The sequence below is a fragment of the Zingiber officinale genome, chromosome 4A (genome assembly GCF_018446385.1).
Source record: "Zingiber officinale cultivar Zhangliang chromosome 4A, Zo_v1.1, whole genome shotgun sequence".
Taxonomy (NCBI): domain Eukaryota; kingdom Viridiplantae; phylum Streptophyta; class Magnoliopsida; order Zingiberales; family Zingiberaceae; genus Zingiber; species Zingiber officinale.
In genome coordinates, this window is record NC_055992.1 from 8942666 (window position 1) to 8958050 (window position 15385).

Genomic DNA, 15385 nt, shown 5'->3' on the forward strand with positions numbered 1-15385 from the left:
TTAATTAAGAATATGCTCAACTCTATCCAATTTTTATCAAATTAAAATCGATTTGAAAATTTCATTATTGATTTCGTACGAAAAATTAAAAATCGTACCTGGTGGGCCAACCATATCAAATCTCTACCTTCTTACCGGCCTGCCTGCCTGCCCATCGATTTCGGCCTTCCCCCTCTTCACTGCTTTCCTCCGGCGTTTCCTCCCGCAGGTTGATTCCGGCCGAAGAAAGGGATTAGGTGGTGTTTCCTCTCTTCCAAAGGTTCTCGTTCGTTTCTTTTCCTTGTTTGCCGTTTCCTTTTTAGCCTCTGAGTTGCTGATCTTGCCTTTCGGTACCCTTTCCCCTTTCTCGGATCGACTTGGTTCCAGAAGTTTCTCTGTTTGTCTTTTTTCCCCCCTTTTTTATTTAGTTGATTTATCTTGTCAAAATTCCTTATTTGTTTTCTGGTTAGCTTCTCCTAAGAAATGTATTCTCTTGATCGAGATCTCGTTGGTTGACGTTGATGCAGGTGAGAATTCGATAGCATGGAAGGGATTATTGTTCGGAGAGTGATCCCTTCGGATAACAGCTGTCTGTTCAATGCTGTGGGGTGGGTTTCTGCTATCTAAATTCCTTTTTTTTTATTCTTTGAACAAAAAATTCATTGTTGTTCTAGATCTGTGAAGAAATAAATATTTTTACAGGTATGTTATGGAACATGACAGACACAAAGCTCCATATTTGAGACAGGTTTTTCTTCTTTTTATTCAATTTTAGTCATTTTTTCTTTTATCTCGTTTTCTGAACTACATTTTCGACTAAAAGTATTTTTTGCCTGTTAGATTTCCTACCATATTAGATTTCCTATCACAAGGAGCTAAGATTCCATGTCAAGACTGACCTTGAATGTTATCCGTGTTCAGTATATTGAATGCGTTTGAGAAGATTTTATTGTGGTTCTCTGCAAGTGTCCACGCCTTCCATCATGCATTTTTTATGTAATCAGAATGGTTTCTAATCGTCTGGCGTAGGCTCTTTAGTCAGATGCTCTCTGTGACTTTAGGCATACCTTTCTCATTAATTTTTTTATAAGGAGATAGTCAACGTCCAACAGTTAAGACTTTCATGATTTTTGTTAAGCATTAACATCATAGTTAGAACTGGATTCTTCATGATTCTTATTGTATAAATAGTATGATTTACATGTAAGATGATATGGAGATTTGATATGCTAAACGACACTTTGTGCGCGACCGTGAGCGAAATCCAATGTAGGCTATCTGACGCGACCAAAATCCAATTTTTTAATCTCTCTCTCATTTGCATGCAACAACTTTTCTCGCGCATTTGCATGCAGCAACTATAAAATTCTCATTTCTCTCTCATCTGATTGCATGCAACAATCACTATGCTGCTAAGTTTTAAAGGTGATGTAGTTGCTACAACGTTGTAGCAGCTACTACACAATAGCTGCAACACCTTGTAGCAGCTTCTGTATAGTAGCTGCTATAACGTGTAGCAGTGTTATTGTGTAGCTACTATGTTGTAGCAGCTACTGCAATGTTGTCGCAGCTTCTGCACCATTATAGCATCTTCTGCACTGTTGTAGTCGCTTCTGTACCGTTGTAACAACTACTGCACCGTTGTAGCAACTACTGCACCGTTGTAGAAGCTTCTGCACAGTTGTAGCAGCTACAACGATAGCAGTTACTGCACCGTTGTATCAACTACTGCACCGTTGTAGCAGCTTCTGCACCGTTGTAGCTGCTCGTTGTAGCAGCTTCTGCACTGTTGTAACAGCTACTGCATACTAACTGCTACAAGTTGTAGCAGCTACTGCATAGTAGTAGCTACAACGCTGTATCATCATTACCACGATAATTTTTTGCATGTAATAATAGGAGAGAGAAGATAAAATTTCATTTTAATTTAAAAAGAATGAGAGAAAAGTTGTTGCATGCAGATGAGAAAGAGATTAAAAAAATTAGATTTTAGCCGTGTCAGATAGCCTACGTCGGATTTCGCTCATGGTCGTGCACAAAGCGTCGCTTAGCATATCAAATCTTAGATGATATGTATCCTAAATATGAATTTCGATTTTAAATCTTATTTCTTATGATTCTAAAAGTAAGTTGGAAATTAGATCAAAAGATGAATCCAACATCCATTGCCTAGTAAGTCATTAAACTAAACCAACAGATTAAAAATTAAATAGATTTTCAATAAAAGGAGAAAGGATTAATCTTATGGTATAAACTATAAGTAGAAAGGCTAGATAGTGGAATCTCAAATTAAATGATAACATAGAAGAATAAAAATCTTAACATGGAGATACAGTTGAAGACAGTCAAGTTACACAACACCAAAAAAAATTGGAACATATCCTCTAGTTTCAAAGGAATTCTATGACTAGAAATTTAAAACGGATGGATTTGATTCAAGTCATAATCTATATTGGATTTCCTAATTTCTTAATAGAGGATCAAACAGAAGACATTGAAGAATTATAGATGAATATACAGTTGAGGTAAGCTGAGTTGTAGATAACACAGAAGTCGTATTTTGTGGTGTAGGAAGCTGAATTTAGACTGTAAATGATTTTATAGTCCTTTTCAGGGTTTGATATAACACCTATGATGTTAGTTGTGCATGGCTTGGAATAAAGGTGAGATGCTAACCCATCAAGTAGGCACTGCAGTTGTGCACGACATGGACAGCTCTGCAGTTCTAGTTCAAGATAGTGAAGAGTCACATTTTCCCTTCAGTTTGTTGCAATCATCTTAAATCTATGGCAGCTGCATTGTGTATGGTATATAACAGCTAGTCTATAATTAAAAATTTCACCACAAAATATGTATCATCGGAAAAACAAGGCTAATATCCTCTATGCTGTTGTAGCTTTGATATTGTATCGATATACACTATCAAATATGCAATCAAATCCAATGCTAAGAATTACTGTCATGTTGCTGATGGGATTTTCTGATATTATTGCTTAATTAGATTTAATATTGCATCAACCTTTTGGATTGGTTATGTTTCTTTTGCATTTTTAGTAACAGTGTCAGATGTGGTGAAGGTAGAATAGAAAAGGAAAAAAAAAATTATAAGATTTAAAGCTGATGGGAGTCCTGGTCTGGCACGGTGTCAACACACGATACATGTTGGCACTAATCAAGAGTGTGGATCTGGGAGAGGAGGAGCTCTTTGCTTTAATTTTGGAATTCTTATGTAAAAGTGATGCTTGTGTTCACTTGCTATAAAATTTGGCTCACTATTGCTCCAAAAACTCCTCTCATTTAGTCACACTCATCCTTTACTTGAATAGAATTAAGCTTGGTGCATAAACATTTATGAACACCCTTTTTGAAAATCTATTCAGTAATAATTGGAAATTTTAAGGAAAGGTTGGTGCAATGATAGTATATTAAACTTTTTCTTCCTATGTTTAGTGTTTTGATATTGATTATATTTAGCGAATCAGTTTATAAAGAATGGTTAATGTGGTATTCTGAATCAGCAACTTTTCTGTATGGGGATCTATGGGCTATAAAAACAAATGATGAAACTATTAGACTGTCCATTCAAATAGTTTATTGATATCTGCATCATCATCATTGTAATTACGAGCCTAACCTTCAATCTCTTTCTTCTTTTTCTGTTTCGTTGTAGGTCATAGCTGCAGTTGTGGGAAGTGATCCAGGAAAATACACTGAAGCCTTTTTGGGAAAGCCAAATGATGCATATTGTTCATGGATTCAAGATCCTGATAAATGGGGTGGTGAGTGCTTGTGATGTTCTTAATCAAAATAAAGTACTGCAAGCTACAAATGACCAAATATCTATCATCTTTTGATGTTCTCCCACTATCTTTTTCATATTTCATTCAGATTTTGCAACTTTGATAGCATTTTATATCATATAAACAGTCTTGCTAAACCAAGGAATGCTCTATTGATTCAATTTTGTAGTTGATTCAACTCCTGGGGTATTCTACACAGAGGGCATGGGATATTTGATGATTTTGAAACTCTAGTAGCTTTGGTTGAATATTTCCCTATTTTTTTTATCCATATAGCTTTGGAGTAGACACTTCCTTGAGATCTTGCATTGATAGGAGCTTCATGCACGGGACTACCCTTTATAGCTTTTGGAGTAGCTTTCCAAAAAATAAATATATAGCCCTTTTAGTAAATTTTGTGCTCCTTTTTGACCTTCTTCCTCAATGCCTTGTTTGGCATGAACAACATGCATCTAGTGTATTATTATTATAAGATTTTAATACTTAAAATGTTCCTATGTAAGATGTCCCGCTTTTCACTACAGGTGCTATAGAATTATCCATTCTCTCTGAGTTCTATGGACGTGAAATTGCAGCTTATGATATCCAAACAACTCGGTGTGATGTGTATGGCCAGGTAATGTATCATCATAAGATTTTAATCTACTACTTTTTCTTTTCTGTAGCCAAGGGATTTTATGTTTTCCCCCTTTCTTTGTGACTGGGAAACAGGGGAAGAACTACAGTGAAAGGGTGATGCTGATATACGATGGCCTACATTATGACGCATTAGCTGTATGTCAATTTTGTGGTCGTCTCAGAAAAAGACTGTCACTTTCCACATTTCAGCATAATAGCTAACCTAACCTGCTTTGTTGTAATTCAATATATGTGTCTTGCAGATGTCTCCATATGATGGGGCGCCCGAAGAGTTTGATCAAACTGTTTTTTCTGTTAGAAGTGACCGTTCCATTGGACCTGTGGAGAACTTTGCACTTAATCTGGTTAAAGATGCCCAAAAGTAAGTGTTTTCTGTAAAGTGATCATCTTCTTCTCTTCAGCTGCAACAAAATTGGCCTTAGATGAGCATATCAAAATCACTGTGCTTCTGTTGTAATATTATAGCTACTTGAGGTGGATACTCAATTTGCATCATTTAGGCAAGCATAAATAAATTCATTTGAAGCTACAATAACCTAAATAATATGTACTGAAAGCCACAAGATGCACAATTTTGTTAGCATTCTCAAAGCTTGCTATAGCGATCAAAATACTAATGTTTTATTTTAGTTTCTTTTGTTTGAGAGAGGAATAGATTTAAACTCAAGGCTTTGACGACTTCAATGGCTAAGATGGACTAGGCTAGTTGACACCTTTAAACTTTTCACTGTATATTTGATAGATTTTCTTATCTAGTTCAAAAGTTATCCATTGTTTTCTTTCATTGGGAACTTTTCATGCACCAGCATAATGCGTGTAAATGATAATATTCTGAGGGTTTTGGCCACTTTGTATCGACTCCAAGTGGATGGGTTTGCCTTTTAATAGAGCACATTCAATATGAAATGAGAAATGGGTTGATCTAATTTTTTAGATCGACTGATAGTAACAATGAATTCCTAAATAGCTACCTGTGGATTGTCCACCACTTTAACTCAGCAAACATTTGATTGACTTTGGGACTTTACAATTAACTGAGTTTGATCATAACTTCATGATTCTTCTAGATTTTTCTGTGATATATTTCATTACTTCCTAGCATCTGATTTCTGTAAGCAAATATTTATCTTCCAGGAAGAGGAGTTACACAGACACTGCCCACTTTACCTTACGCTGTGGAGTATGCCAAGCTGGTTTGGTTGGCCAAAAGGTTACTTATCAACGAAAAAGTCACTTTATTTCAGAAATTACCATTATTTTTCTAATGAGTTGTTTTGGAATATCCAGGAAGCTGTTGAGCACGCTCAAGCTACGGGCCATGTAAATTTCCAAGAGTATCGGTAGAACTTTGCATAAAGGCATTTGTAAACTAGAGTTGCTTTCAAATTATTCCTCCCCATTGTTTTATTAGATGTCTTAGTAAAATGTATGCCATTTGCGCTGGTCAAAATCAAGAAGATTGTAAGATTAATACATTTACTGTAATCTGTTTGATAACTCATTACTGTATATTTGTAACAATTTTATTGTGTAATCAGATGAATTATTTTCTGAAAAACGATATTAGTATTGCTGTCTGTCAATCATTTGCTTTTGGTGGTGTAGGTAATATTAATCTGTAGCTACATCATTTAGCACATCTCCACAGATGGTGATGGCTTCTCTTTAGGAGCACAAATATGGTGTTTGTTCTATGCCTACTCTGCCTCTTCTTGCTATTTATGCATTACCTTAGCATTGGTCCTTTTTTTTTTATACATAAAAAGGCATATCTGGTTAACTTGAGATTTCAGTTTGGAATTTAGTACTGCAAGATCGTTTGCAGTAGATTGATGATGTTATTGCTGGCACCTCTTTTCCAGATTTGTATCCAGTTTGTGAATAATAAGAGTGTCGAATTGCATGATCTGACACTTGATCTTAGTTACATTAAAAGTACAAGGGAGGTCTTTTAAAAAATTATTGAGTCCTTAAAGCAAGTTTAGCTTGGCAATCTGTTAAGATCACAGCAGAAAACACCACACCAAGTTCAGATACGAAAACAATTGATATTAAGGTGCATGACGTTGGCATGCAAACCTAGTTTTCTGACTTAGAACACAGGTTACAATAGCATCCGAAACACAGTTTCTTATGGTAATTGCCTTTTGAGCAAGAACCACATCATTATGGTCGCATCTAGTTGGGACATGGAGCAGGAATATAGACATCTTCCAGATTCGGGTCCAGGGCACACAGTTTGATGACTTGGTCCATGTTATTGCGCAACAACAAATGTTTAGAGCCCGCCTTCAGATTCAGCCTCCACCGATGATACAATCTGCAAAAAGATTTTGGTAGCTTATTGACACCGGTGTCAGGAAACTCCAGATATCGAAGATGCCTCAAATGAACAATTGCGTCAGGCAAATTCCCTGGGAGTTCAGAAAGCATCAACAGCCGCAAACGACTCGAATCTTTCAAAACCTCCCGGAGAGAATCCATGAATTCAGAGTTTGAGATGTGCGAGGACAATCTGCCATCGACGACGAGGCTGCGAAGAATTTTCCGCTTTCGTAAAACCTTTGAAAACCTGACGAAGTTGTCTGCAGTGACATACACATGGTGAGCCTTCGTTGGGATTTCTATTTCCTCGTCGGCATCCTCCTCGAGCCGGAAAAACTCACCATCACAGATATGATCTGCAAGCTCATGCATCATGGCATGGATCACAAACTTGTTTTTCTTTCTCCACGCGTCCACGAAAAACGATCTGCTCGAGAGATCGTCGACGAGGTTGTAGGAGGAGGAGGATCCGTTCCTAGGAGTAAGACCCAGCGCCATCCAAAATCTCAGCAACTGGTTTTTGTCGAAGCAATAGTTCTTGGGAAACAGAGCACATGAAACGTAGCACTGTTTCAGGTGCTCGGGCAGCTGCTGGTAGCTTTGTCCGAGGACTGACATGAGGTCGCCATCTCGCGCGACCAACGAAGTCTCCGCCGGCGGCCAGTTTCCCCTGCCAAAGCGATCCTTCAGAAAGTCTCTGATCCTCACTGCCGCCAACGGCAGGCCTCCCAGCTGCCGTGCTATGTCGCAGCACATTTGCTCCATGTCTGGCTGCAGGAAGGTCCTTTCCACGCCGAATGCGCTGTCTTTGAGTAACTCCAAGTACTCCTCTTCCTCTAAGCCATCAAGTTTTATCATCACTTTCGTCTCCAGCATCCTCGCGATTTCTTCGAGCCTGGTCGTCACGACAACTTTGCTTCCTTCTTTTCCACAATTCAGGGGCGTCAAAAGGTATCTCCATGCGGTGGTGGACTCCTCCCACACATCGTCCAAGACGATCAGGAACCTCTTGCCCTGCATTCCCGCAGTCAGAATCTTCCTCAACTCTCCCAGGCTAATTATTTCGCGAAGATCGCTGGGTCTCTTCATGGAAGCGGACTCTATAATTTTGATCGTAAGCTTCTTGAGGTCGAACTGAGTGGACACGCAGACCCACGCCATGATATCGAAGTGTCTCTTCACCACTTTGTTGTGAAAGGCAAGCTGCGCGAGGACCGTCTTCCCGATCCCCCCCGGCCCGACGATAGAGAGAACAGAGAACTTGCTGCAGTTCAGAAAGGATTCCCCGTGAGCCGTCGTCGTCTCGAGTAAGGCCTGCAACATCGTCTCCTCTTCCGCAGTTCGTCCTCTGATCGGTATGACGCCGGTAGGGTGCGACATCCCTGCCCCAAAGGGGGGGATCGACCATCTCTTCAGTCCGCCAGATGCTTCGTGTCGCTCCACCACTTTAAGAACATCGCCGATTTCATGGATGAGGTCGGCGAAAGTCTTGGCGACCTCGCCCAGCTGTCTGATGTCGCCTCGGTCGATCTTTCGTCGCGCGGGGAAGAGGATCGTCGCTCTCATGATTCATGAAGTTATCAGATTCGTCGTTTGTGCCAGCAAACAGCAAAGCTTTCTGGATGAACTTTCTAACAACCTCTGGCATCAGACAAGACGAAGCGGGAGAACTGACCTCGTACTTGTTCCCAGAAAGTTGGAGCTCCAAGCTGTCGATCACGTCCTCGGCCACGCAAACCGCTTCCTTGAAGCGCCACAGCCAGTCCCTCAAGCTTTGGCTCTCGAACTGCAGCTTCTCCAGTTCAGCGATGGTTCTAACTTTGCTGAGATTGATCTGCAGTTTCTTTAACTTCTGCTTCACGCTGGTTTGCAGGTAGTGATCGATGGCCAATTTCGTCAAGCGAGTGATGAGAGGAGATGCTAGCCATCCTGCTACTGTTATCTCTGGACCCATCAGGGCTGAGATCAGGAACAGAGATGCAATAGTTGTTCTAATCTAAAACAAGTTCTAATCTGAAGTGAAGTGAAATACATGGTCTACTAATTTCTGTCAATTTTAGAAATTTAAAGACGCGTTTTTTTTTGGAAAGAACAATCTGAAGGTGGCACATCACGAGCAGTCCTAACGTTACTCCGGCAACTTGAATTAGTCAGAGTTGACTGACTTGTGCTTTCTATGGAAAGGGATCCTCCCTGACTACGTTGACTTGAGTTTACTTTAATGATTAATGGATGGAGGAGATAAGCAAGTCATTTTGTGACGCATAGAATGCAAATTTACACAATTTGCCATTCGATTAGATTTCAGCAATTTCTAAAATCGCACGCAAGGTTGAGATATGTCCAAAAAAAAACAAAGAATATCTTTTTCGCTTTTTATTTTCTTTCTCCTTTACGTAATATCTTTCCTCTTAAATTAAATTAAATTAAATTAAATTAAATTTTAATAGATAATTTTCTAAATTTATTTATTTTAAAATTTACAACTTTAATAAAATTTTTTAAAAATATATAAAAGTAGATTTATAAAAAAATCAAAAGTAAAATTTTTTTCTTCTATTTTTTAATATCTAATTAATAAAACAATAAAAATATTAAATTAAATCAATAATGATAACTAATTTTATTAATAAAAAATAATAATAAATTGCTTGGGTGTTTGGTTTTTAAAAAATAAGTACCAAAGTTTAAATACTAACATTGTAACATATCAATAGATAATAAATATGTAGGATAGATAATAGAGATTAAAACTATTAAAATGGGACCTAATTGAATTTATTTAGAATAATAATAATAATATAATTAATAATTACTATGGAAATAAATTTATAAGCATATATAGAATTTTAATATATTTTTTAGAATTTAAAATAAACTTATGGATATTTATTAGGTTCTATTTGGGTTATATTATTTAAGTTAAGAGTTGATTGAATTGATTTACTTAAATTTTAATTAAAACCTTAAGTTCTTGTTACGACCACTGTCATCCCCTCCTTGCCTCAACCACGTCACCACATCCTCATAGTCGCATATCCTCGCCTCCTCCTTGCTCCGACGCTCTCTATATCCTTGATGTGGGATCAATAGCGCAATCTTTCTGAAGTCATAATTTTTTGACTCGAAATTCAGAATCAGGCTTTATCAGTGGTTATGCGTGTAGAATTTAAAAATCTACGTTTTGGACCCAAAATCCATAATTAAAGCCCTCATCGAGCCTCCAAACATATTTTTACTATTTTTGATAGTTTTCACTTTTATGACATTTAGGGTATTTTTGGTATTTCTTGTATATATGGGTTATGATTTGTGTATAATGCGTCCTGTTTTGTTAATTAGATTTCTGTTAAATTTTTTTGGGTAAGTTTTCTTTGCTTTCTATAAAAGATTTTTTTTTCTTATTTTTGAGTCTTAGGGTATGAGGTCTATATAAGTATCATGTTTCATGTTTTGTGTGAGTTTTTTATTAATGTTATTTTTAGTTGATGTCACCTCTTTGGAACGTGATGTTTTTCCTATTTCTTGGTATTCTCCTTCGAATCATTAGGCTATAGAAGCTCGTTTTCGGTATTTGTAAGTGAATCAACGGATTCTATATATATTCATGTGTGAATCGATGGCACTGATAGTTGTCTATTGTGTCAGTCACCAACGTTGACGCCTATCGTAGTCGTACTATCACCCAGTCTAAGCAGCTACACACTGTTGCCTTTCACCTATGCATCTATGTGTCTTTGCGCCCATCACTGTGCCGATTGCTGCAGCACGGGTGTTGAATTTCCCTCTCCTCGCTCGACACTGATCGTTGACATTTTTTGACCCACTCGAATAGGCTGCCACCACTTGCTTCATGTTCCCTCTACTAAGCAAATGTTGTTGTGCCATCTTCACCCCCAAGTTCCTCATTGTGGCATCATCGTGTTGTCGCAGAAGATGGGTACTGTAAGCATCGCCGATCCACACTACTTTCGACGCTGTCATTGTTGCCGCCTCCGCCCTTATTGGTTGCTGGTCACCCGCTGCCACCGCTGAAGAGAAAAATTGGGTAACGATTATTCGTCGATGAAGTTAACGTTAAAAGTAATTAGATATTGATGCAACATATACTATCTATGTCACGCCCCGGGGGAGTCCCTGCTAGAATAAATTTCGGCAGCATCTCCCCTGTATGAGTGACAATATGAAACTTTACTACATTATCCAGATACCTCGGCCAACACGGCCGAAACATACATATAACATAAAAGTAAAATAAGCAAGCATCCATGCAGTTAATAGTAAAAAACTAAACAAATGCAACGATAAGGAAAAATCAAGTAAAAAATACTACTCAACTACACCCATAAAACTCAAAACTTATATCCTACTCCACTACACCCATAAAACACAAATCACAACGATAAAATCAACTCACCTCTTCTGTCGTCCAGGCAGACATGTAGCAAAACATATTCAATAAAACTCATCGACAATAAAACCATACAATATCCAAGTGTCAAAAACCAGAAATAGTCTAGATAGTAATAAGAAAACCAAAAGATAAAAAAACACACATCCTCGCGATCTGCAGGGGACTAGCGACTGGAACTCCTCCGGACAGCCTCAACCTGAAAATAGTAATAACCATGGGGTGAGTCAACTCCTCAGTGAGTAACTACTGATATGTATAATAAAGAAAATAACAGATAGCACTAATCATGTGTATAGTCTCCTGATATAAGAAGGATAAATGCAAACTGAAAAAAATAGGAGAACAACTATACTGACTAGAACCTGGTGTATGGATAATAAACCGAGAGGTATAGAAATCCTATATACATGTCAAACAAATATATCCATCCAATATGTAGCAAATAAATGTAGCAAACACAAACAATAAATGCATCAATGCGTATGATGCCAATGACATGTCCTGGTCACCCCTACTGCCAGTCAGCCATCTCACACACGATGGTGAGACCGAGTGGGTATGGCTATGACAACCGTGCACTCTGCCATCACTGCTCCTGATGAGTGACCGAGTGGACGGGATGCTGTCGGAGTACACCTATTCTCCTACCCCAAATCATAAGTGGGGGAGCTCAATGCTCTCATCTCTCTGAGACAATCCAAAAGAGGGATTCCTGACGTGCTATCACGCTGCATCATGCTACCCATGAGTGGACCAGCGGAGCACTGACAAAGCAAACTGCCACACCCTGCCTGATATACCACTAACCCATGAGTGGCTGTGTGTGCAGGTCCATGAAACTGGTGATGAGTTCAACAATAATGGAGCTACCAATCGCACAACATGCAATCATGCAGATAATGCATGACACTAAGCATGAAGATCCTGACCATATCTACCTCCATAAAATATGTACCAAAAATATACATGGATCAAATCAGAAGATCTAGGTACACAAGTCAGATATGGTATCAAATAAGTCCGGTATATCCTATGGCATGGTATGTCATTACCTTTATGATCATAAGTAATCTAAGAGTATAAATATGAATGCAAATAGGAAACAATCAAAGCATGCACAAGAAATGGACAATGACATACCGATGCAGATACAAAACATAATCATTACTATTTGTTAAGAAATTGCACATCAAATGACAAATCTAAAAGATAAGTCAAGGTACCTGCCTCCAATAGAAAGGTCCAATTTGGTAATCAAGATACTCGTCTCACGTCAAAGTCCTGTGTCACCAATATATTTAGTTTAGTTAATTCTATCATGCATCCATTAACTAAACTAAATCCTAATCAAATTAAGAAATTCCAAATTGTATACACTATACCATATAATTTTAGCTAATTCCGATATATATCCAGTAGCTAAATCAAATTCCTAACTAAATCTAATCCATTGATCAATTAGGGTTAACTTCATTAACCCTAATCGTTCCACCTTCTAATTAGGACTTACTATAACATAATCCATCACAGATTCAACACAAAAACTCACCTAAATTTGTACTTACCCACTGCTAGAGGAGGTTGCTGCTGGATCCCGTGGTTGGAGCAAGGTGGAATTGTTGATCAACAACACAATTATCCCTTGTATCTCTGATTTCCCTGTCGGAACAGTGCTGCTTAGCTAGAATTCAGGCCGGAAACCCCAAATATTGTCGTGGGGGTGAACTAGGGTAGAGAGGCTGAGGAACCCGAGAGAAAGAGATGAACCAGAGCAGCACTAGGGCACGGAAATAGCAACACACAGTGAAGTCGGCGTCGGCGAACGATCGGGTGGCTGTGAACCCAATCTAGGGCACAGCGGTGGTTGGCGTCACTGGAGGGGAGAGGGATGGGGAGGCAGAGGAGTCGGTCGACTCTTGCTCAAGCACCAACGAGGAGGGAGAAAGGGAATGCATCGAGGAGAAGCGACTGTCGGGGAAAGAAGAAGAAGAGATGGCCGACGGTGTCATCGGGTGGAGGAGCCGATGGACTTTGGCTGAAGGAAGAAGGAAGAGAAGAAAGAAGGTTCGGGATCGGGCTTGGTTTTGTACACTCGGGGAGGAGGAAACCGACATCGACAGTTGAGGAGATTGAAACCGTCGGGGGAAGAATCGGGCGGAGGGAAATGAAAAGGATCGACATCGGGGAAAAAAAGGCTCGGGTCCGCGTGGGAGGAAAGAAAAAAAATAAGAAAAATAAAATAAAAAAAATCAACATTTCCTCGCTTATATAGGGTACCTTAAACGGGGCCTTCCCAGGACCCAATATTTATCCCCGTAAACTCGTCATACGAGCTCCGAAAAATTCTCAAAAAATTTCTAAAAATTCGTAAAAATTTTGTTATGGTGATTCACCCAGTTTCAGTATTTTATATTCTCCCCCACTAATAAAAATTTGATCCTCAAATTTTCGTTATCTACCATCAGCAAGTACTAACAACAGATAAAGAGTATAAATGCTGAACAGTAAATTAATCCACATATCTCATGTGAAAAGGTAGGGGTATCGAGCTCGGATCGTATTCTCGTGCTCCCAAGTAGCCTCCTCGTCCAAATGATGTTGCCATCCGACTTTAATCAGTTGGATAGTCTTGTTCCACAGCTGACGCTCTTTCTGGTCCAGAATTTGTACCGGAACCTCCTTGTAGGTAACGCCAGGCTGAATGGGAACTGAGATATCTGTCAACACATGTATCGGGTCGGGTATGTATCTCCTCAACATAGACCGTGGAATACGTCGTGGACACCTGCCAGGGACGGTGGTAGTGCTAGCCAGTAAGCCACCGCTCCAATCCTCTCCAAGATCTGGAAAGGGCCAATGTATCACGGAGCTAGCTTACCTATGAGGCCAAATCTCTTCACCCCTTTCGTGGGTGAGACTCGCAGAAATACATGGTCACCAGTAGAGAACTCTATGGGTCTTCGTCTCCGATCAACATAACTTTTCTGACGGTCCTGCGCCTCTGACATCCTCCGTTTGATAGTATGGACCAACTTTGCCTCCTGCTGAGCTCTATGAGGCCCTAGCAACTGGGCCTCCCCAACCTCATCCCAGAGGGTGGGTGCCAGACAAGGCCTACCATACAACGCTTCAAAGGTGCCATCTGGATAGCCGAATGAAAGCTGTTATTGTAGGTGAACTCTACCAATGGCAAATGGTCCTCCCAACCGCCTCCGAAATCCAATACACAAGATCTTAGCAAGTCCTCTAGAGTCTGAATGGTCCGCTCTGACTGTCCATCTGTCTGCGGATGGAAAGCTATACTGATACGGAGCTGAGTGCCCAAGGCCTGCTGCAGACTCTGCCAGAATCGAGACGTGAACCGTGGGTCTCTATCTGAAATAATACTCAAAGGAAAACTATGTAATATGATGATCTCCTGGCAATACAGATCTGCCAATCGATCCAGAGAATCAGTATTCCGGATCGCTAAGAAGTGCACGGATTTGGTTAATCGATCAACGATTACCCAAATCGCGTCATGGCCTCATCGTGTCCTAGGCAAACTCACCACAAAGTTCATGGTAATATGTTCCTATTTCCACTCAAGAATAGAAATCTGCTGAAGTAATCCGGCAGGTCTCTGGTGCTCAGCATTCACCTGCTGACAGACAAGACATCTAGCTACAAATTCCATGATATCTTTCTTCATACCGTTCCACCAGTAGGAACGCTTCAAATCTTGATACATGCGGGTCCCACCTGGATGGATCACAAATCGAGAGTGATGAGCCTCCTGAAGTAGCTCCTGTAAGACCGGGGAGACTAAGGTACGTATAATCTACTTCAGAAATATATAATACCCTCCTCATCTCATATGAACTCAGTCTGCTGCTCGAAAGCTATTTGGATGCCAATGAACTGAAAATGTTGATCACCAGCCTGAGCCTCTCGGATCCTCGTCCTGATCGACGACTGAGCAACCATGGTAACAAAAATACCCTGCTCTGTCTGTCCCTACTCCTCAAGGCCTAACTCGGAGAAACCCTGAATCAAGTCTGTGACTAAAGCCCGGTGGCAAGCCAAAGTCCCTCTGGACTTCCTGCTGAGTGCATCAGCAATCACATTAGCTTTCCCTGGGTGATAGCTAATGATACAGTCATAATCCTTCAGGAACTCCATCCATCTCCTCTGCCGGAGATTAAGTTCCTTCTGGGTGAAAATATATTTGAGACTCTTATGATCCGTA

General features: G+C 39.7%; 2 protein-coding genes across 3 annotated transcripts; one reads left to right on the top strand and one right to left on the bottom strand.

The window, feature by feature from the left end:
- Positions 1-95: 95 nt before the first annotated feature.
- On the top strand, positions 96-5976 carry LOC121969494 (OVARIAN TUMOR DOMAIN-containing deubiquitinating enzyme 2-like). Of its 2 annotated transcripts, none has more exons than XM_042519633.1 (9): positions 96-236; positions 507-587; positions 682-727; positions 3650-3758; positions 4304-4395; positions 4491-4553; positions 4661-4779; positions 5553-5628; positions 5706-5976. In XM_042519633.1, the coding sequence occupies exons 2-9, from the start codon at positions 523-525 to the stop codon at positions 5760-5762; spliced, it is 627 nt and encodes a 208-aa protein (XP_042375567.1). In that variant the 5' UTR covers positions 96-236; positions 507-522; the 3' UTR covers positions 5763-5976. The 2 variants fall into 2 exon arrangements, with proteins under 2 accessions (XP_042375567.1, XP_042375565.1); XM_042519631.1 differs by having other exon boundaries at positions 103-259.
- Positions 5977-6596: 620 nt separating this feature from the next.
- Positions 6597-8123, bottom strand: LOC121972221 (putative disease resistance protein RGA3). The gene has a single exon (XM_042523914.1). The coding sequence runs from the start codon at positions 8121-8123 to the stop codon at positions 6597-6599; it is 1527 nt and encodes a 508-aa protein (XP_042379848.1).
- Positions 8124-15385: the final 7262 nt, after the last annotated feature.